A 24,213-nucleotide genomic window follows, 5' to 3' on the forward strand; every position below is an offset into this window, starting at 1 on the left:
GAGCGGAAGTGGGGTAGGGGGTGGCCACTGACTTGAAGAGGGATGCAGAGAGAGAAAGAAGAGAGCCAAGGAGAAGGTAATAATAGCCCACTAGAGATGAAAGCAAAGAGAGAGGAAGAGAACCATGGCGGTGAAGGTGACGGAGCACAAAGGTGGTTAGTGGCATCAATGATTGGAGGGGAGATAGCCCTAATTCAAAAAAGGGAAGTATAATTTGGGCCATGTTAAAAAAGGTGAGAGGGAAGTATGCATGTCCGCACACACACACACAACTCAAGTCGAGTCAAAAAAGTAAAAGCTTGAGCCTAGCCTAATCTTAATTGGCTTGAGAAGTTGGGACTCGGCCGGGCCCATTAGGTTGAAAATGTAAGCCCAAGCTTGGCAAAAATTGGGCCAATCAGTGCTGAGTTGGGTGGGCCACCTCATTTTGCTTAGGCCTAGTTGCTTCATGAATAAACATGTTTGACTGAAATAACTATTCCTTCTTATTCCTCCTATAATATTGAAGCAAAGACAACCTTTATGCATTAGTCATGGCAAAGTTCTATGCTTTCTAGTGGTCTAACACCATGCTTTATATAATTTAGCTTGCTTTTGGTTTGAGTAAGAAAAAAGTGGAATTGAATAACCTCTTGGAATAGTTACTCCACAAGTTATTCTTATATTTGTTTGGTTCAAGTTTCTTGGAAAATACTATGCTAAGGGTGTTTTTGTCAATAGACAAAAGGAGGAAAAAGACAAATGGGCCCCTATTGTATGAAAAAAGTTATTCCAACTCTCAGAAGTTTTTGCTTTTTCAAAGCTTGCTTAGCCAAGCTGATCTCAAGCCCTATCCCTACTTCATTCTTGAGACAAATACAACCCAAATTTATCAGCCTCCATGTATATTTATATGTAATTTTCCTGCATCAATCATGGCAATTTTGTGGTTTACTTGATTTAGACCATAATTGCCAAAAGGGGGAGGGAAAGCAGTATGTAAATGGAAACATGAAATGATGGTTAAAAATCTCTTATCGAGAGAAACAAGATATGGCATTATAAAGCACACAAAAATTCATAAAACTTATGAAAAACTATGAAGAATTATGGGAACAATTGAGAAACCAATTTGCAATGGTTTTCATTTGATTCTGTAAGTAAACCAAATTAGCATATTATCAAACTATTATTAAGCCAATATGGGCTCGCTCAATTTAAAATTAATTTTCATTTAGCAACATACTAGTGTAGAAAAGCCTAATATTTCTATAATTATCTTCCGCTCCATCTATAAGGTAAACGAGAGAGGAGGGATTGAGAGTAGGGATAGAGAGAGAGGGCCATCATGCCTCCCTTGCCTTTTCTCAAGAATGATGCTCCAAATCCTAAGGTAAAAATGAAAGGAAAGATGGAGTGGAAGTTGATCAATAGTGAAGAGTAGCTAGTCTTATCTACAGATCTCTCTTCCCATGTGACAAGTGAATTGAACTTTCTTCCAAATGCAATCCTTGAGAAACTCTACTTGGTCCAGAATTGCATTTGCTAGCAACCATGACTAAAGACTAATTCGGTGTGGGAATAAGGCAAAGGTAGAACAAGAATAGTTATTCCACAAGTTATTCCTATTTTTCTTGGGCTAAAATTTCTGGAACTCTAAGTTGGGGTATCTTGTTTTGTAGGAAAAGGTGTATAATGATCAAATCAAAAAGAGAAGTACGCAATTCCTTCAATCTACTCAACTCGGATCTTTCCAAAAAAAAAAAGTAAAATAATAGTGAAAAGTAATCTTTAGACCATTTTTTCTTTTATTAATAGCATAATTAAAATCATTATACAAGCTCTATATTTATACTAGTAACATCCACCATTTTGGATCTAGGTCGGTTTCCTCTTCTAGTTAAAAGATGACAGAATTTTTCTAAAATAGTAAACAATTTATATTAGTAAATATGTTCAGGAGTTGGATCTAGACTACTATATCAACTTTTCCTCCCAGATGAGAAGATACATCCAGCCAGACTTACCTTAAAGGAAAGTTTTACTTTGACTGGCTTATTTCAGGGTCTAAACATCATCGTATCCCCATGTTAGTGTGACAAACCCCTTGGGGATAGCCACATACGTGTCGATCTCAAAAAGTTAATTTTCAAAAAAAAAAAAAAAAAAAAGCGCATTGGAACTAGATGACATGCACAATTCAGCCTCCAATGTGGTAGTTCTTGCTCCAGAACCCCTGCATAAACCTATCAGAGATGGCAAAAGTTTTCCGCAGCAAGTCTAGTGATCCTCTTAGATCATGATTAGCTGAAATTTCAAGAATAACTATAGGCTAAGGGTATTTTGGACCTTCAAAAAAAGAATATAGGAATAACAAGGGTCTTACTCCATGAATAAAGTTATTCCATCCCTTAAAATAGTTATTGCACTAACATGCTAACTTTGGCAAGAATAAGTGTTCCTCCTTTATTTGCATTTTTTTTGAAAGGAATAGCGCTTTTTTATTTCTCCTGAACCAAATACAATCATAATTCATAAAATCACAATATAGTTCGGTACTTTATTTAGTTTTAGTGGATCAAAGATTATTCAATCATTGCTTTATATAATTTAGACTTTGGTTCAAGAATATGATAAAAATAATTATTGTGCAATTAATTCCTATTGTTGCTGGCTAAAATTTTAAATTAAGATGAGGTCGTTTTTGTCATGAAGAAAAAGTAGGAACAAGAGAAGGCCTTGTTGCTCTAATGAAGTTTCCCTTAGAATAGCATGTCTAATTGGATTAGTTATTCCTTGCTTGTTTTTGTATATTTCTTTGTAGCAGGAATAAGGCTTATCCAACCTCTATTCCTCCTTTATTCTTCTGAAGTCAAGCATAACCTTAATGCATTGACTATGATGCAGATCTATGCTTTAATTAATTTTTAATTTACAGTCATGGTCTAACTTTATGATTTTTTTAATTTACATAAATTTTTTTTGAGAACAATAAAAAGTGAAATATGAATATTTATACAAGTTATTCCTATGTTATTTGTCTTAGACTTTGAAATAACTGGAGGCATCTCTGACTTGAGGAGATATTTTTGACTTCAAGAGCTAGACTAAAGGGTTATGATCACTTAATTGTTTGTTTAATAAATAGTATTATTGTAAGCATAGTATTCTATACCGGCTCGAACCAGCCAGTACACCCTGTACCGTACCGTACTGACTAGGAACCGATTCTGTTCAGACTGATTTTTCAAAAAATGATCTGAAACAAACTGAACCACGTGGTACAGGCCGGTACGGTATAGTACAAGGCCAGTATGGTGCAGTATAGTTTGATTTTCTCTTTTTTTGGGGAGGGGGCGTTGGATGGGATTTTTTGGGTCGGTACAGTGGTACGGCTTTTTTTTTGGCCCATTGGATGGAATTTTTTTTTTGAATTTTTTATTATCCGTATGGGCCGGTACAGTACCATTCCGACCGGCAACCAGCACGAGGTCCGGTATCGGTATTTAAAATCTTGGTTGTAAGTTTGGCAATATATACTGTCAACTTTTTATTTATAGTGCCTTAACCATGGTTTTCAGCTCCAAGAAATGTTCCCAAGCTGATCTCAAAAGAACAACGTAGGTTCCAAAAAATTCATCAATACAAGCGGTGGTGATAGCTTGCTGGCATGGCTCTTGCCTAAAATTTTAATCTTTTATAATAAGTCAATATAGCAAAGCTTAATCTAAAACTCTAAACTTCAATCAGATGTTCTTCGTTGCCCCGAATGTTAGAAGAAATTTTAGGGCATGCTCAAGCTATTAAAGATGGGGCTTCAGAACTGCAATGACTAAGAAATGCTATCGAGTATAGTTATCCTCATTGTCTGCTTTCGAGATTTCGAGTACTCAGGTAATTTATCAAAAGTAAGCCTAAAACAACTTCCCTTTACAAACACTGGACACCCAACTAAGATATCGCACATGCATTATGCTTTTGGGACCACATTTTAAAACCACATTCTAGAACACTTGGATTTTACCTTCTATCTGTTGCAGTTTTCTGTACCATTTCTTCAAAGTTAGCTTTCCAAGCAAAAGTGGTGAATTAGCATCATAATTAATTCGAAATTAACAGCACAATAAAGCTAGAAGAAATTGACGGAAATAGATCATTGCCTGTCAGTAGGATGGTTGAAGGCCGGAGGAAGTTGAACAAATTGACAGCTGCTGGCTGTGCCGTTGAAAGAAGGGGTGAAATGCATGAATCCCATCAATATACAAGGGTGTCTGCATCTCAATCAATCGCGAGACCTGCACAATGAATCCATTAACATGATTATAATAATGAATTTACATTGAAGGCACAGATATGAACAATACTGACAGTCAATATTGAGTGGTGCTATAACACAGTTACACTGAGAGTAATCTGACTTAAATGCCAGTGTTATAACTGACTTAAGAAGTCTTTTTTGTTAAAAAAAAAAAACATTGCATGAACAGTCTTTACACCTTTTCTCAGCTTATTAATCGAGCCAGCTCCCCATAAGTTATTAGTTCAAATTAGTATTAGAAAGTCATGTGGCCACTGTAGATGACAAAACACTTCAAAGGAAAGATATAAGCTATTGACACCAATAAAACCATTCTCACGATAATTATCAACTCAGGTAACAGCTCTTATCTCCCTCAGTAAGCTTTTTCTTTATTTAAGTAAAACATAGCTAAATTATTAAAGAAAAGGACAGAATTGAAAAAAAATAGAAACAAAGTTACATCAGAGTGTCAATCAAACAATAGACCAAACAAAATATGATCCAACCAAACATGCTTGGTTTAGATGGTTGTACCATGATCAGGAGTTAAATTCCTTCTGTGTTTTCCTTGTGGTGATAGAAAGTGCCATGGGATGTAAACGAGATGGCGTTACCCAGCATAGCCTTGCATTGTGAGCCACTTGCACCCAACTCAAGGGAATGAAGAAGACCATACTGATTACTGAGAATAGATATCTATGGCACTATAAAATATGTACTATTGTGCAAAAAATGAAATATAATTTTTGATTTTTGATTGATCAGAGTGTCAATCGACAGTGGACAAACAAAAAAATTATGATCCAACCTACCATGCTTGGTTTAGATGGCTGTACCATGATCAGCAGTTAAATTCCTTCTATGTTTTCATTGTGGTGATAGAAAGGACTATGGGATGTAAAGGAGATAGCATTAACAAGCATAGAGTCTTGCATTGTGAGCCACTAACATCCAACTCAAGGGAATGAAGACCACACTGAGAATAGATAAAAGATATAAGAATGTGCTAAAAATGAAATTAAACTTTTGTTTTGAGATTGATAGCATAACAAAATTAGCAATCAAGTTTTAAGTCCAATATTGACTCATTTAAGCTTATTTATTTTTTTTAATCAATTTAATGTAAAAAATACTTAAATCTTATAAGTTACAAATTTTGAACATATTTTTGAATCTGTATAAAATAAAATAGAAAAAAAAATATTTACTCATCTGAAAGCAACCACATCTGAAAGCTTTCACTTCAAAATTATCTCAAATTGATGTGCTTCCATCAATAATTCAACATTAATATTCTCGTGAATCCAAATAGATAACGAAATAATTTTTTAGAATGAAGTATTGAAGTCTAAATGACATCGTCCCAAAATAAAAATGAGTTTGTAAAATTTTGCATCAATCAAATTTGATTTCATACAGATTAAAAATATAAAAACAGAACCCAATCGTAAATAATTGATTTTTTAAAAATCTCAATCTAATTTCATTCGATTTATATCTTTCAACTGACTTAAACCGATATTTATTGAATTAGATTAGATGAATTTCTTCGGATTTTGATTACTTGATCAGCCCTGGACGGCGGTAAGCAATTTCGATCCAAGATCAGGAGGATTACTTACCCCTAAACTCCAAACTTATAGAGAGGGTGAGTAGGAGCGCCCCATATTTGGTGTCTCCATGCATAAATTCTATTCAAAGAAAAGAGAATGAAAGAGGGAGAGAGAAGGGACCTGAAAGGTGGGGAGTTCGTAGCGTGAGAGGGGTGAGGCAAAAATGGCAACCTGAGACGGTGGGAGTAGATGGAGATTGGAGGGGCGAGGTCAGGTCGAGAGGGCAGTGGGGTCGAGCGGGTCGATCGAGACGAGAGATGAAACTCACGGAGCTTCCGTTGGCTCGCTTCCACACACTCCAGCATAAATTTGAAAAATGGGTAATCAGCATACGGTTATTATTTGTAGGACTTCCCATGGATTGGATTGACACCAAAAGCTTTTATATTTACATGAATTCTCAGCTGGGAGAATTGAACATCATTACCATGTGTTTTCCCCTATCGAATCAGTAACTTGACAACTGCCAGTTCATATTAATAACCCTCATCAGCGTTTAGCAGTCCTTTCAATGAACAAATACGACAAACAGTTAACCTGTTCAACTAATTTGACACCTCAAAACTGTTCATATGTTACAAGACATGTAACTGTTGGTTAGTTCTTAAAACAATGACATTATGAAGCAGTTGCTCAGAAAAAGTACTAGGCTCATTGCATTGCAGAGCAGCCAACCTGAAAATTGAGCTTTCACTTCGATTCCTTTCAGTTTTTACGAAAACACCTACAAAGTCCCAAGTCATATATGAGCTCCAGAAAGAGGGTAGGCATCACTCATTTGACAGCATTACCAGATTCTGGAAAGGACTTACAGTGCTTTTGTCTCAATAAAGAAAAAGGCTATCCTGTCTCCTCTCTCCAATATGATTTAAACTGATCTTCATTAATTAGACTTGGAAGATTTCAGCTTCTTTTTAGAACGTGGATTTTCAGCATTGGCAATATATGACTCAGCATTGACATTTTCACGGGCTTCCTGCTTCTTAAACTCCTTTGCCTTCTTCTGCAATAAAAAGCATGTGAAACACCTTATTATATGATAAGCATGCCAAAATTTAGCTCATTTTAATCGAAATATATGGTAATATGTGCCCTAGAACGTCCAAAACATGAAAATGTCAAAAACCCTGAACCATTTTCTGTAATGAAGGTACATATTAAACATTTAATGATGTTCCCCCTAAAAAATCTAAATGGCGATTAGTCATAATTCAAATATTCGATCCAATAGTGGTACAATTGCTGCTCCGACATCCAGACAAAACAAGCAATACAATTGATACCATGCTCTTGGATTGAATGGACTGCATTTTTTGTTATGCTTTCTTATAATCTGGCTTGCCCGCAAAAATTGGTGATAAAATCGAACACATCCTAATGCTTACTACTACCAGAACAATATCACAAACATTAATATAATTACTACATGAAGGTTGACAAGCAAAAAGACACCACAATTACCTTTAAGGACATTGCCATGGCTGCAACTTCATCATTGTCATTGTCAGATTTAGTAGAATCAGCAACATGACTAGAAGGTTCCTGTAATACCCCAGATAAAAAAAGAATGCAAACATGAAAAAGATGAGTACTCAGAATTAACTCTGAAAGAAAATAACGGAGAGGACAAACAAATTCTAGACATCCACCTTCGGTGGAATGAATGCAGCCTCCCTCTTTCTCTTGTTTTCAGCTGTCTTCTCCGCCTGCTTCTCCTGCTTCTCTTGCCACTTCTTTGCTGATTTCTTTTTACTGCTCATGAAATACTCACCACTTTCTAATTGAAGGTCAATCTGAAAGAATTCATGACAAATTAATTATAGCTAGAGCAAGTTCACATCGAAAATGGAAACGTAATAAAGAGAAAGACGCCTATAATAAGATACTTTGGACAGATATAAGATCACATTAAGATGTTTGAAAAAATAATCTATTAAATGCCTAAAAATGAGATTCACACATTACCATACAATGGAACGTTCATAAATGATTTTATCATTAAGTGAATATGTAACAACAACTTCACTATAATCATTAAAAAAGAAAGGCAGCTGCCTGTTAGTGCTGTAAAGACAATCATACGTTTAGCAATACGATTCGAACATATTGCCAAATTATAGAGTAAATGCAACTAAGCAAACAGAATACCTTTGGAGCCCAGCGACAATGCAAAATATAGCATAAGTCCAGTTGGCATAAAAGAATAGGCTATAGTGGTAGCAAATGTAAATATACTAGAAATAGTAAATGCGAGAAGTTCTAGCCAGTCAGAATTTCTTTATTCTTATAAGAGTTCTATTAATCATTGCTGTCCTGACAACTAGGCCCTGTCAAACTACAAGATAGCAAGAAAGCTAGGTGCATCCTGCCACTTTGCCTTCTATTGAGGGATGGAAAAGGTGAAAGTAACACAACTTTCACTTAGAATTGCAAGATGGACATTGTGTGATAAAGTTCAAGCATGCTTATAGGTAGATGAAGCAACAACACAGTTTCATGGATCTAGTATTTGCAGATGTTGTTTAGGTGTCTCTTTCTGTCCTTTCTCTCTCTTCCATTTTTCCTTTCTAGTTTGGTGATAGTGATCCACTGTTTATCTTATCACCTTGTTAAGAATGTGACCTGGTACCCACGCCATCATCTTCATAATTCGCAATTGTTATCATTTCACTAGCAAAATCTATCTACAGCTTCTTCTACCATATAAAAATAAACTGAAATCCAAAAAAGTAAGCAAGGATCTAAGAAATTATGAGATTGTGCATACTATCTCAAAAAAGAAAAATAACGGTTATCCTAGACCAATATATGCACATTTCCTTATTTTATCTGATGCTTCTAAAAGAAGATAAAATGGATGTGCCCGTAAACAAATTCAAAAAGAATGAGAGATAAAAATATATAGAAGTGATTTTTATTTTACCTTGCTCGGTTGTTGTGGAGGAGGAAACGGCGTGTAAGGTTTCTTCTCCTTAGCCTTCACTTTCCTCTGCTTAACATTCTTCCTGGAAAATAAATCATATGACAATGAGACTGACAAGATTGGAAACACATAGGACAAAGCAAAGCAAAACCCTACATTAAATTCTTGCGTTTAAACTAAACATATGACCCAAGATTTCATACTTCTTAAACTTTGGGAGAAATCTATCCCAGTTCTCATTGGTTAGTGCTGGATTCTTGGCAAGCTCTCGTTTCATCAGGAGGGTCTGTGTCACATGCCAGACAACATTAAGTAGCCAGTCAAGTATGGCCAGATGTCTCTATACAGGCAATTACATTAAGTTATTTTTCTTAGATGGCTGTGCTTTCAAGGTTGCTAAATTTACCTTGATGTGGTACACAGGATGCTGCACGTTTTGGATGCAATCTTCCATGATCCTGCGAACTTGTTTTAGACCCTTAAATGACCCCATGGCTGCAACAGTGTTTCCCTAGGCAATTGTACAAAGAAAAAACAAAGATATGTTAGGTCTATCAATAACATAAGATAAAACCATGTCATCATATATGCAACTTAAAGGAAAATAGGAAAGCAACGAAACAATACCTGAACCAATACATAGCATCCAGTCAAAATTTCAATGGCCTATCAGCATATGCAAACAACTTGTAAGCAATACAAAAGAAATGTAGACTTCAAGAACCATAAGGCACAAGCACATATGTGAGCAGAAAATTAGCATATTGATCATATGACTAGATTGATAACAATACATACCTTAAGAGTTGATAAATTAGGGCCTAAAAGGCGTTCTCTTCTTTTCACGAATCGTTCCTGCAGGTGATAACAGTTTCATAAGTTAATAGTTGATTAATGAAATACATTAAGCAAGTATACAGATAAAGAAGGATTTCCATAGAAGAGTTATCTTTACAGCAGTTACATGCATTATCATTATGCAGTACGACAATTTATAATAACGTTAAGAAGTGAAACCATCTTTATGCAATTACCTTTTGGTCAATGCAAGCTATGGACAATACTAACCAAATGGAACAAATCACTGGCACATGGAGCATTGTCAACAAAATATCAGCGAAATCATTGAAAACTCTTCATGAAACTGTTTACTGGTGTTTGTCAACTATTTAAGTTACTGACATGTCCATTCTCTAATGAAACTGATGAAAAAACTACTTTCCCCAAGTATCAACATGTCAAAAGGATGCCACTGGAGATTTTTTTTGCTTAGGAACCACTTCCTTTGTAATACAAGTTCAAGCATGGCCGTCTCATAATATTCATAGCTAAAAAAGAAGAAGAAGAAGAAGAAGAAGAAGAAGACTATGGATGGTGCAAATAATCTACAAAATTGCCATAACACATCGTATCAACAACTGTAATGGAAGTGGGTTGAGCTTTCCAATTGTTCTAAATGAAAGGAAAGAAAAAGAAAAAATGATGACATCGGGAAGGAGATAGAGGGCATGGAATACAGTTTACAGGTAAAAGATAAGTCTATATTTGTCATGATAACACTTTCATATATGCAGAATTTTGTTTTGGTTTGTTACTGAAACAGTTGCCAAATGCCCAAAGTGAACTTTCTAGGAGGGAAGAAAACTTTCATGCACCCAATTATATCCAAAATGAGAGAACTTGGCTTTCAATGGTTTCAATATTCTGCACATCCTTATGTATATGTTTGTTCTATTGAACATTTTTTTATCATACATAGGTGATGCTATAAGAAATATAAGAAACTTAAAAAGGACGGACCAATGCACAATGCACCCACCATTGCAGGATCTGGGTAGGTCAGATATACGCAACCTTACTCCCACATACGGATAGACTGTTTCTATGTTTCAAATCCATAACCTCCAAAGTCACAATAGAGCAACCTTACTATTACACCAAGGCTCTCTAAATAAGAAACTTGCTGAAAAACACTGGATATTTTTTTTTTCAAAAAATAAACAAAAGGAGGAAAAGAAAAACAAAAGTATAGAAGATGGGTGATACCTTGTTGCGTACAAGGCTACCAATCTTGATAATGTCACAATTCATATCATCATTTAGGATCTTGATTGCCTGTAAAATCAAATGGACTGATTTCAGAAAAGAAGATTTATTTTAGATAACTGTTAAAATGTCAGTTCTTAATCACAAAAAAGTTAGTTCTATTTTTAAGTCCTGCTCATTCAGCTTGGTAAAAAGGGGAGCGTGTAATCAATATATATATATATGAGATGCATTTTGCTTGTTATATGAATTATTTTTATAACATTACAAATAAGAACTAGCAGAAGCATTATTGATGATCATCAATTATAAATATGAGCATACCTGAGGTGCAGGAACACTCCGTGACAGAAGTTTTATGAGATCCCTAGCTTTGATAATGATATACGGATCCCTAGTCTTCCGAGTGGTTGACACAGTCATGGACCCCTCAACCTAGGGCAGCAAGAAGATTGAATAAAAAACATCTTATGAAAGCATTGAAATATCACAATGGACAACATCCATGCTATTCTGGGCAAGAAATACAGTAAAAGAGCAAAAGATACAGATATTCACAAAACCAAAATTGTTGCCAAATAATTAATAACTTTGTATGATGATCAATGTATTTTATAAAATCAATGAAGAAAGACTAAATTTCAAAATGCTCACCAGATTGAGCTCGCATGCAATGCCATGCTCTTTTAATGCACTTTTCACCATAGGCCATACTTCTTGTAAGTACTTTTCTGTGAAATAGAGCAAGAAAAGTGAGAATCTCATATAGAAAGAAACAAATATAAGTAATTGAGTGAATAGAGTTCTTTTGAGGAAGGGCTATGAATTATCAAATAAAGATGCCAGAAAACCCCTTAAGATAATTAAACATAAAAAAGAGCAACCTACAAGATGTCTGATTAACTTGGTGTCAGCTTTACATGTTCATTCATATCCAAAACTCATATCATCCTTCTGCAAGCAAACAGTATCCAATAAGATTTATACCAAGTTCCAACAACCATCACTCTAGCTTCTGTAAAATCTGCCACTCAATCTAGATGAGACCCTGCATCGATCATTTTAGCAAAACTTTCAAAATGTTATCCCCATTCCCATCTCCGACTTTTATGTCCCCCACTATGCTAGTTACATCTTATTTTGCATAACTTTTATGTATTCCACTCTGCTTCCTAGAGTCTTCAATAAAATTCTCATTATGGTCATTGTATTACTACTAGTAAAGATCAATAGGTGCTCCATGCTGTATCCTCAAACAATCAAGGACCATGATGACTATTGGGTCGTGTATTAAAACAAACACAGCAGACTTGTAGGTGAAGAGTTGTCTAAATCATGTATTTGAAATATCAACTAGGCATCAAAAAATGGTTAAAACTTGCTTGATCAAAAAACTTAAAATCCTTCTCATAGTGAGTTTAAAAACAGCAGGAGTCAGATGTGCAGTAAGAGCATACATGAGTGGCTGAATGAGTATAAAGCTTTCTTCCATTTTCATCAATGTTGAAGATCCAAAAAATCACATTCTTAAAACTTCAGTAGTTCCTCGATTAGGTCTAACACTATAGTATGACTTTTCAGAACCTAATCCTAATCCAGATGGTGTCTGAAGAGAACTTGACACTAGTTTTTTTTTGTACCTAGCACTTAACAAACAATAACCTAAACTCTCAACATAGGTATAGAGGAAAATAGTAACCACACAAAGTTAGATCAGTAGATCATCTTTGATAAAGAAGCAACAACCTCATCGTGTCAGCTCCCATGGTCCAATCACATCTGAATTTTCTTATCATGTGCTGGTCATGTCATGGTAATGCAACCATGGCTTCCCATATAAGGTAGGTTTGCACCATTTATTGAGGCCATTGAATCAGTTCTTATCCTCCTATCTGATAGAAAGAAGTAGTTGAATGTGAAGCCAAAACTCACCAATGTTCACCCAAAAAGCAACCATGCAACAGATAAATGAGTAAGGGATTGGCATGGTTAGTACATATTTATCAATAATATGATATGATCTTTAACAATTATAGTGCTCACAGTAGAATTGAATCTCCTTGATAGGATATGGTTCAGAGATTTAAACCAGACTCAATACCTTTTGGCTCTGGTTTCTCATATATAAATGTGAAATCTTGGCCTAGATTGTGAATCCATTATTAAGCTATGGGTATAGCCCTATCTACCTTCACTTCTTCATCTCTTAGTTCTTCCTTAACAAAAGACAGAATCCACATGGGCCTAATCCACAAACTCCATTACTTAATAGAAAGTTGGAAATGAACTAGGAAAAAAATAATAGTGAGTTCAAACCAAGGTTTAGTGGTTGCTTTGGTTAGAGAGCTGATGCAGCTAACCAATGGTTACATGATTATTGCTTTGTATTCTAACCTTGTTGTTTTTAACCAGCTGATGTCATTTGAAATGGAAAATTAAAAATAAAAATAAGTACATGATCTACACCTTGGTGACATGTTTCATCAGTTCTTGGGGTTTGAACTTTGAACAACTACAAAGATTACCAAGATTCTCGTCATCACTCGTATACGTATTACATACATATCCTTTGTTGAAACCAATCCACCAGAGATCACAACTTCACAGCAATCAAGAAGATGAAACCCATTGTGGTGTCCTCCGATTTTTCGACCTTGATCGCCACCCAAAGAGCCACCTCGATACCATGTCAACGAGATCAACCCAGGACCGTAACTTGGCAATTATTGACTGACTTCCTCGAGAAAAATTCAGCCTAGACTCCACATGATCCGGACCGTCTCCCCTGCCCACACGCATATGGGCCAATATTTCATCCCATGTGCATAATGGCCGCCCATGATAGTCGCACATGATATGGCCGCGCACGATCCAGGCCCATTACCAGATGCCACGGTTAAACCCCAGAAATTCAGGTAACGGTCCATGGCCTCCCCTCTATATAAAGAGGGGAGAAGGGGACCCTCAAGTAAATGGACACAAATAGAATAATCTCTACACAACATTCTTCTTCTTCTTCTCTCTCTTCCGACTGTTCCCAAGGCTCCAACTGACTTAAACATCGGAGAGCGCCGAGTTTCTTTTGGTTTCAGGTCATTTTCGAGGGAAGGCGCCACTCCAGGTCGAATTCTGACCGACCTCCATCCGGAGTTTTGTGGCAACAAAACCCTAGTACCCAACTTAACTACTCAATCGATCACAACTTGGAACATGAAAACCACAAAGAAACCAGAGAGCAATAAAATACAGAATATGGTCTAATTCATCTTGCTTGAGTTTTCCAATAAATGAAAAGCAAGATCAATTTAATACCGCGATTCATGAAAACAAAACCATGAAGAACTTAACTTCGATGAATAATTAAGGCAACGGAACGACTGGGATCAACAAACAACCATGGTACAAATAAATCAAGTAATGAACGATCGAATAGAAAAGAAATAACAAAGAAAACAAAATCTTAGAACGAAGAAGGGGAAGGAGGACCTCTGTACTGGGGGAAGAGAGTGGAGAAGGAGCTGACTTCAAGCATGCCGCCATCGTTCCAAGATGAATCAAACTTCTCGATCTTCCAGTGGTCGATGCTGGGGTCGTCCCACGGCTTGTCCTTGTCATGCTTGCCCTTGTGCTTCTTCCCCTTCCCATCCGTTTTCCCCAGGCCGTCGTTCTCGTCCGGAACTGCTTCCATGGTCTGAGAACAGGAAAACGCCTAGGGTTTCGGATTCCTTTTGCTAACTAATATAAAAAAAACTTAATTACAAAAATAATTTAACTTATTTACCGGTTTGATGAAAAAACGATACAAAATGGCGTCCTCGTCCTCCGCCGCCCCCTCCACCGCCAACAGGGCGTCGTCGGCGACGGCGGGCTTCTGCGGCTCTACGGCATCATCGCCCTTGTCGGCGTTGCGCTGGGCCTTGCCACCCTTCTTGCTCTTCTTGGGCGCGACGCGGTTCTCCTTCTCCGGGCCCTCCGACGGCGACGGCGGCGGCGGCTCCGCCAGATCGTCCTGCGGCATCGAGTACTCGTCGTCGTCGATCGTCACGTTTTTCCTCCGACCCATGGCTTCTCAACAAAATCGGTTCTACTCCGAGTCTCGATCAGGGATCAAAAGCCCTAGACGATCGAGAGAGAGAGAGAGAGAGAGAGAGAGAGAGAGAGAGCGAGAGATGAAATTAAATCGAAAACCCTAGAATAGAGAAATGAGGGTGGGATTGAGGAAGGGAGAAGCGGATCAGCGCTTTCGGTATATCTTTAGCCTTTTTCTGCCTAATAGACCTTGAAAAGCTGCGGTTCGGACTTGAGCTCTCTCACGTGCTAGCGGACGCCGATACCACTTGAGACGAGTTGATGTAGGTCTCGTTATATCGAAAGCGAAAAAAAATATCATAAATTTATCCGAAATCAGATATTATTTTTAATATATTATTTTATAATTAAAATTAATTTTAATTGAATTGAAATATTATTTATAACATTTGAGATGCCGCTAATTTTTGCCGATGAGCATCATACATCATTACAAATCAATATCTCAGTTAACACTTAAAACTTGTGAAAATAAAAACGTAAAGATGACCTGTAGTTAATATTTCCTTGTATATTGTGTAATCGTGATCGTTATGAACTGAAGTGAAAATCAAGATAAAGTCTCTGCCCCGTTGAGGTGGAGGGCTTTTTCCTCCTTATGTTGAGGTGGCCAGGCAAACAATATGGTGAAAAATAATTGCCCAAATGCACCACTAAATTAGCACATCAAGTATGGGATATAATCTCTTGTTCTACTGTTCCGACCTAAACAACAGTGACGATGAGAACGATATAGAGACTGATGCCAATGAGATATCTAGTGGGGACCGCAGGAGTCCCGTGCTTGCTTGGCTCTCGACCTTTAGGTCGAGTTCATACCCCTGCCCTGGTTCAAAGTGGATGATGAAGAGGAAGAAGTGGAGTGAGAGGAGGTGGTGATAGAATTGAGCACAGATCGAGTTTAATCAAGGTGAGAGAAAATTTTTATCTGACTGAACTCAAACGGCTTCAAAAAAATTCAACTTGCTGTCAACCATTTATTATATATAAATTATTTAAAATCAAAATGAACAATTTGTAATGGATTTGAATGAGTTGTATCAGTTTAGACTTCAATGTTAATCAAATGTTACTTTTAAGTCCAATATTGACTCATTTAAGCTTATTTATTTTTTTTAATTAATTCAATATAAAAAATACTTAAATCTTATAAGTTACAAATTTTGAACTTATTTTTGAATCTGTATAAAATAAAATAGAAAAAAAAAAGATTTACTCATCTGAAAGCAATCATATCTGAAAGCTTTCACTTCAAAATTATCTCAAATTGATGTGCTTCCATCAATAATTCAATATTAATATTCCCATGAATCCAAATAGATGACGAAATATTTTTTTAGAATGAAGTATTGAAGTCTAAATGATATCGTCTCAAAATAAAAATGAGTTTGTAAAATTTTGCATCAATCAAATTTGATTTCATACAGATTAAAAATATAAAAACAGAATCCAATCGTAAATAACTGATTTTTTAAAAATCACAATCTAATTTCATTTGATTTATATCTTTCAACTGACTTAAACCGATATTTATTGAATAATATTAGATGAATTTCTTCGGATTTCGATTACTTGATCAGCCCTAGACAGCGATAAGCAATTTCGATCCAAGATCAGGAGGATTACTTACCCCTAAACTCCAAACCTATAGAGAGGATGAGTAGGAGCGCCCCATATTTGGTGTCTCCATGTATAAATTCTATTCAAAGAAAAGAGAATGAAAGAGGGAGAGAGCAGGGACCTGAAAGGTGGGGAGTTCGTAGCGTGAGAGGCGTGGGGCGAAAATGGCAACCTGGGATGGTGGGAGTAGATGGAGACTGGAGGGGCGAGGTCGGGTCGAGAGGGTGGTGGGGTCGAGCGGGTCGATCAAGATGAGAGACGAAACTCACGGAGCTTCCGTTGGCTCGCTTCCACACACTCCAGCATAAATTTGAAAAATGGGTAATCAGCATACGGTTTTTATTTGTAGGACTTCTCATGGATTGGATTGACACCAAAAGCTTTTATATTTACATGAATTCTCAGCTGGAGGAATTAAGCATCATTACCATGTGTTTTCCCCTATCGAACCAGTAACTTGTCAACTGTCAGTTCATATTAATAACCCTCATCAGCGTTTAACAGTCCTTTCAATGAACAAATACAAAAAACAGTTAACCTGTTCAACTAATTTGACAACTCAAAACTGATCATATGTTACAAGACAACATGTAACTGTTTGTTAGTTCTTAAAACAATGACATTATGAAGTAGTTGCTCAGAAAAAGTACTAGGCACATTGCATTGCAGAGCAGCCAACCTGAAAATTGAGCTTTCACTTCGATTCCTTTCAGTTTTTACGAAAACACCTACAAAGTCCCAAGTCATATATGAGCTCTAGAAAGAGGGTAAGGCATCACTCATTTGACAGCATTACCAGATTCTGGAAAGGACTTACAGTGCTTTTGTCTCAACAAAGAAAAAGGCTATCCTGTCCCCTCTCTCCAATATGATTTAAACTGGCCTTCATTAATTAGACTTGGAAGATTTCAGCTTCTTTTTAGAATGTGGATTTTCAGCATTGGCAATATATGACTCAGCATTGACATTTTCACGGGCTTCCTGCTTCTTAAACTCCTTTGCCATCTTCTGCAATAAAAAGCATGTGAAACACCTTATTATATGATAAGCATGCCAAAATTTAGCTCATTTTAATCGAAATATATAGTAATATGTGCCCTAGAACATCCAAAACATGAAAATGTCAAAAACCCTGAATCATTTTCTGTAATGAAGGTTGTTGGGCATAAAATACCCTTGACCGAAGTTCTTGACGGGATTGACCCTCGCAAGTCTCTTCCGACTTTCGACTGCCGTTAGTGAACTCCCATCACTCCGCCCGGACTCCTACGGGAGCCGGGCTCCGTCCCCAACATCAACTGCTAGTAAGCCTTGTCCGGACTCCTACGGGAGCTGGACTTCGCCTTTGATTTTAATTGCAGGAAGACTCCGCCCGGATTCCTACGGGAGCCGGGCTCATCCTCGACTCCAACGGCTGCAGACAGACTTCGTCCGGACTCCTACGGGAGCCGGACTCCGCCCACGACTTCGACCGCAAGTAGACTCCGCCCGGACTCCTACGGGAGCCGGGCTCCGTCCTCCACTTCAACTGCTAGTAAGCCTTGTCCCGACTTCTACGGAGCCGGACTTCGCCTTTGATTTTAATTGCAGGAAGACTCCGTCCGAATTCTACGGGAGCCGGGCTCCGTCCTCGACTCCAACGACTGCAGACAGACTTCGTCCGGACTCCTACGGGAGCCGGACTCCGCCCACGACTTCGACCGCAAGAAGACTCCGCCCGGACTCCTACGGGAGCCGGGCTCCATCCTCCACTTCAACTGCTAGTAAGCTTTGTCCCGACTCCTACGGGAGCCGGACTTCGCCTTTGATTTTAATTGCAGGAAGACCCCGCCCGGATTCCTACGGGAGCCGGGCTCCGTCCTCGACTCCAATGGCTGCAGACAGACTTCGTCCAGACTCCTACGGGAGCCGGACTTCGCCCACGACTTCGACCGCAAGTAGACTCTGCTCGGACTCCTACGGGAGCCAGGCTCCATCCTCCACTTCAACTGCTAGTAAGCCTTGTCCCGACTCCTACGGGAGCCGGACTTCGCCTTTGATTTTAATTACAGGAAGACTCCGCCCGGATTTCTACGGGAGCCGGGCTCCGTCCTCGACTCCAACGGCTGCAGACAGACTTCGTCCAGACTCCTACGGGAGCCGGACTCCGCCCACGACTTCGACCGCAAGTAGACTCCTCCCAGACTCCTACGGGAGCCAGGCTCCGTCCTCCACTTCAACTGCTAGTAAGTCTTGTTCCGACTCCTACGGGAGCCGGACTTCGCCTTTGATTTTAATTGCAGGAAGACTCCGCCCGGATTCCTATGGGAGCCGGGCTCCATCTTCGACTCCAACGACTGCAGACAGACTTTGTCCGGACTCCTACGGGAGCCGGACTCCACCCACGACTTCGACCGCAAGTAGACTCCGCCCGGACTCCTACGAGAGCCGGGCTCCGTCCTCCACTTCAACTGCTAGTAAGCCTTGTCCGGACTCCTATGGGAGCCGGACTTCGCCTTTGATTTTAATTGCAGGAAGACTCCACCCGGATTCCTACGGGAGTCGGGCTCCGTCCTCGACTCCAACGGCTGCAGACAGACTTCGTCCGGACTCCTACGGGAGCCGGACTCCGCCCATGACCCCAACTGCAAGTAGACTTCGTCCGGACTCCTACGGAAGCCAGACTCCATCTTCTATTCCGACTGCGGGAAGACCTCGCCCAAACTCCTACGGGTACCGGACCTCACTACCGACTCCAACCGAACTTCGACCGACAAGTCTGGACCCCCTGGCGGGCCACAGTAACGGACAACACTGCTCCACTCCCTGCGGCGGACCCTACGCAGCTCCATCACTCCCTGACAGGCCGTATTAATGGCCACGATTCTGCTCCACTCCCTGCGGCAGATCCTGTGCGATTCCACCACTCCCTGACGAGTCACGACAGCGGACGCCGCTCCACTCCCCGTAACTGATTCCACGTGGCGAGCCACGGCGATAGCCACGATCCCACTCCACTACCATCCGCAATAAATTCTTCCTGACTCTGGGCGGCCCACTACCAGACGGTTACAGGCGTCGCTATCAATTTGTTGCCCCCTCCGTCTATAAAAGGGGAACCCCAGATACGTTATTCTATAAGCTCTCGTTTTTACCTAAAAACTCTACTAAAATTTTCGTTCGAGCACTCCATTCTTGTTGAGGCAGAGAACTGACTTGAGCGTCGGAGGGTCTTGCCGGAGCAACCCCACCTCCGGTTTAGACTTCTTTTGCAGGTCCCGACGGCGACCGCGACTCCCTCGACTCCAGCTTCTCTGACGCAAGCGGATTTTTGCACCAACAGGATTGGCGCTAGAGGAAGGGGCCTGTGTTTTCGCAGTATCCTTGTTCTTAAAGGAGCGCTCAACGGAGCCGCCTCCGGTCATCTTCTCCGACACCCACTCCTCCTTTCCCCCACTGGATCCTCGCCTGATGCCTTCTCGCGAAGCATCCGCGCAGCTACCCACGGCCTCCGCAGCCATATCTTGGACCCCGATCTCGCCTCTGGTTTCCCAGGCCTCGCATCCTCCGGCTATGGTCGCCGGCATGGAGTGGCCGGGCGATCGGCCTCCGACGGATTCCACCAACACCATCTCGGGAGGATCCCGGCAGAAAATGACCAACATACCGGCTGTATCCCCCAAGCGGCAAAAGACTGAAGAGCCCATAACCTTTACCGAAGAAGACACTCAGGGAGTCCAATTCCCTCATAACAATGCGGTCGTAGTTTCCTTGAATGTAGCAAATTACGACGTCCGTCGCGTTCTTGTCGACAATGGAAGTTCGGCCGACATCTTGTTCTACGATGCCTTTTCAAGAATGTCCATCCTTGATAGCCATCTGAGGTCGATTAGCTCCCCTTTGGTAGGGTTTACCGGCGACGCCGTTCCGACGGAAGGAATAATAACTTTGACTGTGGCCGCAGGTCAATATCCAAGACAATCCAGGGCCCTGGTGAATTTCTTGGTAGTGAAGGCGCTATCAGCCTACAATGCAATCCTCGGCCGACCTGGCCTCAACGCTCTCCGAGCCGTCGTATCGACCTACCATTTGAAGTTGAAGTTCCCCACCAACCAGAGGATCGGAGAGGTCTGGGGAGACCAAGCCCTGGCCAAACACTGCTACAATATAGCCTTGCAAAGAAGCGATCAATCTGACCCTTGTCCCGTTGATGGACTGGATGCTCGCGATGACCTCGCCGAAGAAAGGGGCGCCCCAATCGAAGATCTGGTACCAATCCCTTTGAATGACGGGAACGCGGAGCATGTAGCGATGATCGGCTCCAACCTAGGGGAGGAGGTGCGGACGTGTCTCATTGATTTTCTACGAATGAATGCGGACGTTTTGCTTGGGTTCCAGCAGACATGCCGGGGATTGACACGGAGGTCATGAAGCATCATCTGACCGTCGATCCAAAGCATCGACCGATGAAAGAAAAAATCTGGAGTCACGCTCTGGAGAGGCAGAAGGCGATAGTCGAGGAAGTGGATAAGCTCCTTAAAGCCGGATTCATTAAGGAAGTCAATTATCCCGATTGGATTTCCAACGTTGTCCTGGTCAAAAAAGCAAACGGCAAGTGGAGGATGTGCATAGACTTCAAAAAGCTGAATAAGGCCTGTCCGAAGGACAGCTACCCCCTTCCCAGAATCGATCAACTGGTGGATGCGACCTCGGGCCACGAGCTCCTCACCTTCATGGACGCATTCTCCGACTATAATCAAATTAGAATGGCACCGAAAGACGAAGAAAAGACAGCCTTCATCACTAATCGTGGCCTTTACTGTTACAGGGTCATACCTTTCAGCCTCAAGAATGCGGGCGCAACCTACCAACGGTTGGTGAACAAAATCTTCAAGGAGCTGATCGGCCGTAACATGGAGGTCTACGTGGATGATATGCTCGTAAAAAGCAAGTCTTTCAGAGATCATGTCGCCGACCTCGAGGTGACCTTCGACGCTCTCCGGAAATATAGAATGAAGCTGAACCCAACTAAATGCGCTTTCAGAGTAACCTCAGGAAAGTTCTGGGCTTCATGGTATCAGGGTGCGGGATCGAGGTCAATCCAGAGAAAATTCGCGCCATCCAGGAGATGGCCGCCCCAAAATCGATAAAAGAGTTCAGCGCCTCACGGGGAGGATAGCGGCCCTTAATCGCTTCGTCGCAAGGTCGGCCGAACGGTGCTTACCCTTCTTTCAAACCCTCAAGCAGCCGAAGAACTTCTGTTGGACCTCCGAGTGCTAACAGGCGTTCGAAGAATTGAGCTACCTTGACTCACCCCCGCTGTTAGCAAAGCCTGAGCCTGGGGAAGAGCTATTTCTATACCTGGCGGTCTCTCCCATGGCCCTCGCGGCCGTTCTTGTCAAAGAAGAAGCGAAAGTCCAGCGACCAATCTACTACGTTAACCGGCGTTGAGGGACGCCGAGATCAGGTACACCAAATTAGAAAAACTGACTTACGCCTTATTGATTGCAGCCCGAAGGCTCCGACCCTACTTTCAAGGGCACACCGTGACGCTACTCACCAATCAACCGATCAAAGCAGTTTTGCACCAGGCGGACACCTCCGGGAGGATGGCAAAATGGCGATCGAGCTCACGGAATTCGACATCAACTATCGATCCAGGCCAGCGGTGAAGGCCCAAATACTGGCAGATTTCATAGTAGAGTGTACCATCCCAGAGGAGGCTGAACCTGAACAAAGCAAAGTTGACGACCTGAAGTCCCAACCGAACTCCCCGAAGAAGAGGCCGATCCCTCTGATCGCTTTTGGGCCCTCTATGTGGACGGATCTTCCAACATGTCGGGCGCAGGTGCAGGCCTGATCTTGGTCAGTCCGGAGGGAGTCATCGCGGAATACGCTCTGCGTTTCGAGTTCTCCGCAACAAACAATGGAGCGGAATACGAAGCTCTGATCGCAGGACTAAGGATCGCCAAAGAGCTGGGAATAGGTCAGCTCCGGGTGCACAGTGACTCTCAACTAGTGGTGGGACAAGTCAGCGGGAGTTACGAAGTCGGGAGGACAGTATGGCCAAATACCTTGAGAAGGTAAAGGAGCTCACTCCCGCCTTTAGCAGCTTCAACATTATACAGATTCCAAGGTTGGAAAATACCAGGGCTGACCTTCTCTCCAAGCTGGCGACGTCGGCTCCGACCGAATTGCCCAAAGGCATTCTCTTTGAAGTTCTAAAGCACCCGAGTACAGAAGAATCGCGGCCCGTGATGGAGATTGACCACGAGCCCAGCTGGGTCGACCCACTGATAATCTATCTCAGAGATGGAGTTCTCCCCCAGATGCGAAAGAAGCTCGGAAGCTCCGAAATCAGGCCTCCCGGTACATCCTTTATGAGGGCAAGTTGTACAAGAGATCATACTCCTTGCCCCTCTTAAAATATCTCCGGCCCTCGGAAGCTGACTACGCCTTGTGAGAAGTACATGAAGAAATTTGCGGAAACCATTTGGGGGCTAGATCTTTATCCCACAAGTTGCTCCGCAGGGATATTACTGGCCGACAATGCATCATGATTCGATTGAATATGTCAAAAAGTGTGATCGATGCCAGAGATACGCCAACGTCCAGAGACAGCCCGCCACCGAGCTCACACCCTTGAGTGCCCCATGGCCTTTTGCACAATGGGGGATGGACATTCTCGGCCCTTTCCCATGGCGTCTGGGCAAAGAAAGTTCCTCCTTGTAGCGATCGACTACTTCACCAAATGGGTTGAAGCCGAACCATTAGCAAAAATCACAGAAGCAAAAGTGCAAGATTTCATCTGGAAGTCGATTGTGTGTAAGTTCGGTCTGCCTAGAACCCTAATCACTGATAATGGACGGCAATTCGCAGGAGCAAAATTCACCGAATTCTGTGAAGATCTAAACATCTCCTACAACTTCACATCAGTAGCCCATCCCCAGGCGAATGGCGAAGCTGAGGTGACTAATCGAACCTTTTGCAGGGGATCAAGACAAGGCTCGAAAAAGCGAAGGAAACTTGGCGGACGAACTTTATCATGTGTTGTGGGCGTATCGAACTACCCAGAGGCTACCTACGGGGGCGACCCCTTTGCTTTAGCCTTCGGTACGGAAGCCGTCATCCCAATCGAGCTTAAACTCCCGTCGGCACGAGTCTGGCATTCGACGAACATCAAAATTCGCAAAGTCTTAGAGCCAATCTCGACCTACTGGAAGAAAGCGGGAGATAGCTCAGGTTCGAATGGCAGCCTACAGACAGAAAGTCGCTCGATATTACAACACCCGGGTCAAGAACAAAACCTTTAGAGTAGGAGATCTAGTGCTTCGACGAGCCGCTGTCTCGCAACCTCAGGATCGGGGAAACTCGCCCCAAACTGGGAAGGACAGTATGAAGTCAAAGAAGTAGTCCGCCCGGAGCTTATTATCTTAAGGAACTCGGAGGAGCCGACCTCCCGCGACCATGGAGCTCAAAAACTTACGGATGTACTACCAATAACTTCATTTTAATTGAAAGTTGCATACCTGTATGTCTTTGGACAATTCAAACAAACTGTATCAGAAACGAAAGGGAAACCTCATCCCGACAAAATCGAAGGCCCGATTTCATTTAGACCGGATGGGGGGAGAGGCCCTGCAACGCCCATATGTGCCCCCACA

At 41.2% G+C, this 24,213-nt stretch overlaps 1 protein-coding gene and 1 pseudogene across 4 annotated transcripts; both read right to left on the minus strand.

The window, feature by feature from the left end:
- Positions 1 to 3,072: 3,072 nt before the first annotated feature.
- On the minus strand, positions 3,073 to 15,158 carry LOC105036605 (KRR1 small subunit processome component). 4 transcript variants are annotated; one of them, XM_073259340.1, is made up of 15 exons: positions 14,643 to 15,151; positions 14,348 to 14,570; positions 11,516 to 11,592; positions 11,186 to 11,296; positions 10,862 to 10,930; positions 9,614 to 9,670; positions 9,443 to 9,481; positions 9,222 to 9,326; positions 9,019 to 9,101; positions 8,816 to 8,897; positions 7,542 to 7,685; positions 7,354 to 7,434; positions 6,705 to 6,895; positions 6,568 to 6,616; positions 4,050 to 4,274 (listed from the first exon to the last, which is right to left on the minus strand). In XM_073259340.1, the coding sequence occupies exons 1-13, from the start codon at positions 14,922 to 14,924 to the stop codon at positions 6,776 to 6,778; spliced, it is 1,473 nt and encodes a 490-aa protein (XP_073115441.1). In that variant the 5' UTR covers positions 14,925 to 15,151; the 3' UTR covers positions 4,050 to 4,274; positions 6,568 to 6,616; positions 6,705 to 6,775. The 4 variants fall into 4 exon arrangements, with proteins under 4 accessions (XP_073115440.1, XP_073115443.1, XP_073115441.1 ...); XM_073259341.1 differs by lacking the exon at positions 4,050 to 4,274 and having other exon boundaries at positions 6,259 to 6,616; XM_073259339.1 differs by lacking the exons at positions 6,568 to 6,616; positions 6,705 to 6,895 and having other exon boundaries at positions 3,073 to 4,274; positions 14,643 to 15,158.
- Positions 15,159 to 17,016: 1,858 nt separating this feature from the next.
- Positions 17,017 to 24,213, minus strand: part of LOC140850884 (uncharacterized) — an 86,463-nt pseudogene continuing 79,266 nt past the window's right edge.

The sequence above is a fragment of the Elaeis guineensis genome, chromosome 6 (genome assembly GCF_000442705.2).
Source record: "Elaeis guineensis isolate ETL-2024a chromosome 6, EG11, whole genome shotgun sequence".
In the NCBI taxonomy this organism is placed as follows: Eukaryota; Viridiplantae; Streptophyta; class Magnoliopsida; order Arecales; family Arecaceae; genus Elaeis; species Elaeis guineensis.

What these genes read in the sequence shown, in the direction of transcription:
- LOC105036605 (XM_073259339.1), bottom strand. Translation starts at nt 14,924, where the DNA reads ATGGGTCGGAGGAAAAACGTGACGATCGACGACGACGAGTACTCGATG. An exon ending in ATCGTTTTTTCATCAAACCG is followed by an intron (nt 14,571 to 14,642) that starts GTAAATAAGTTA and finishes CCGAAACCCTAG; the next exon opens with GCGTTTTCCTGTTCTCAGAC. An exon ending in CTAATTTATCAACTCTTAAG is followed by an intron (nt 9,482 to 9,613) that starts GTATGTATTGTT and finishes ATATGCTGATAG; the next exon opens with GCCATTGAAATTTTGACTGG.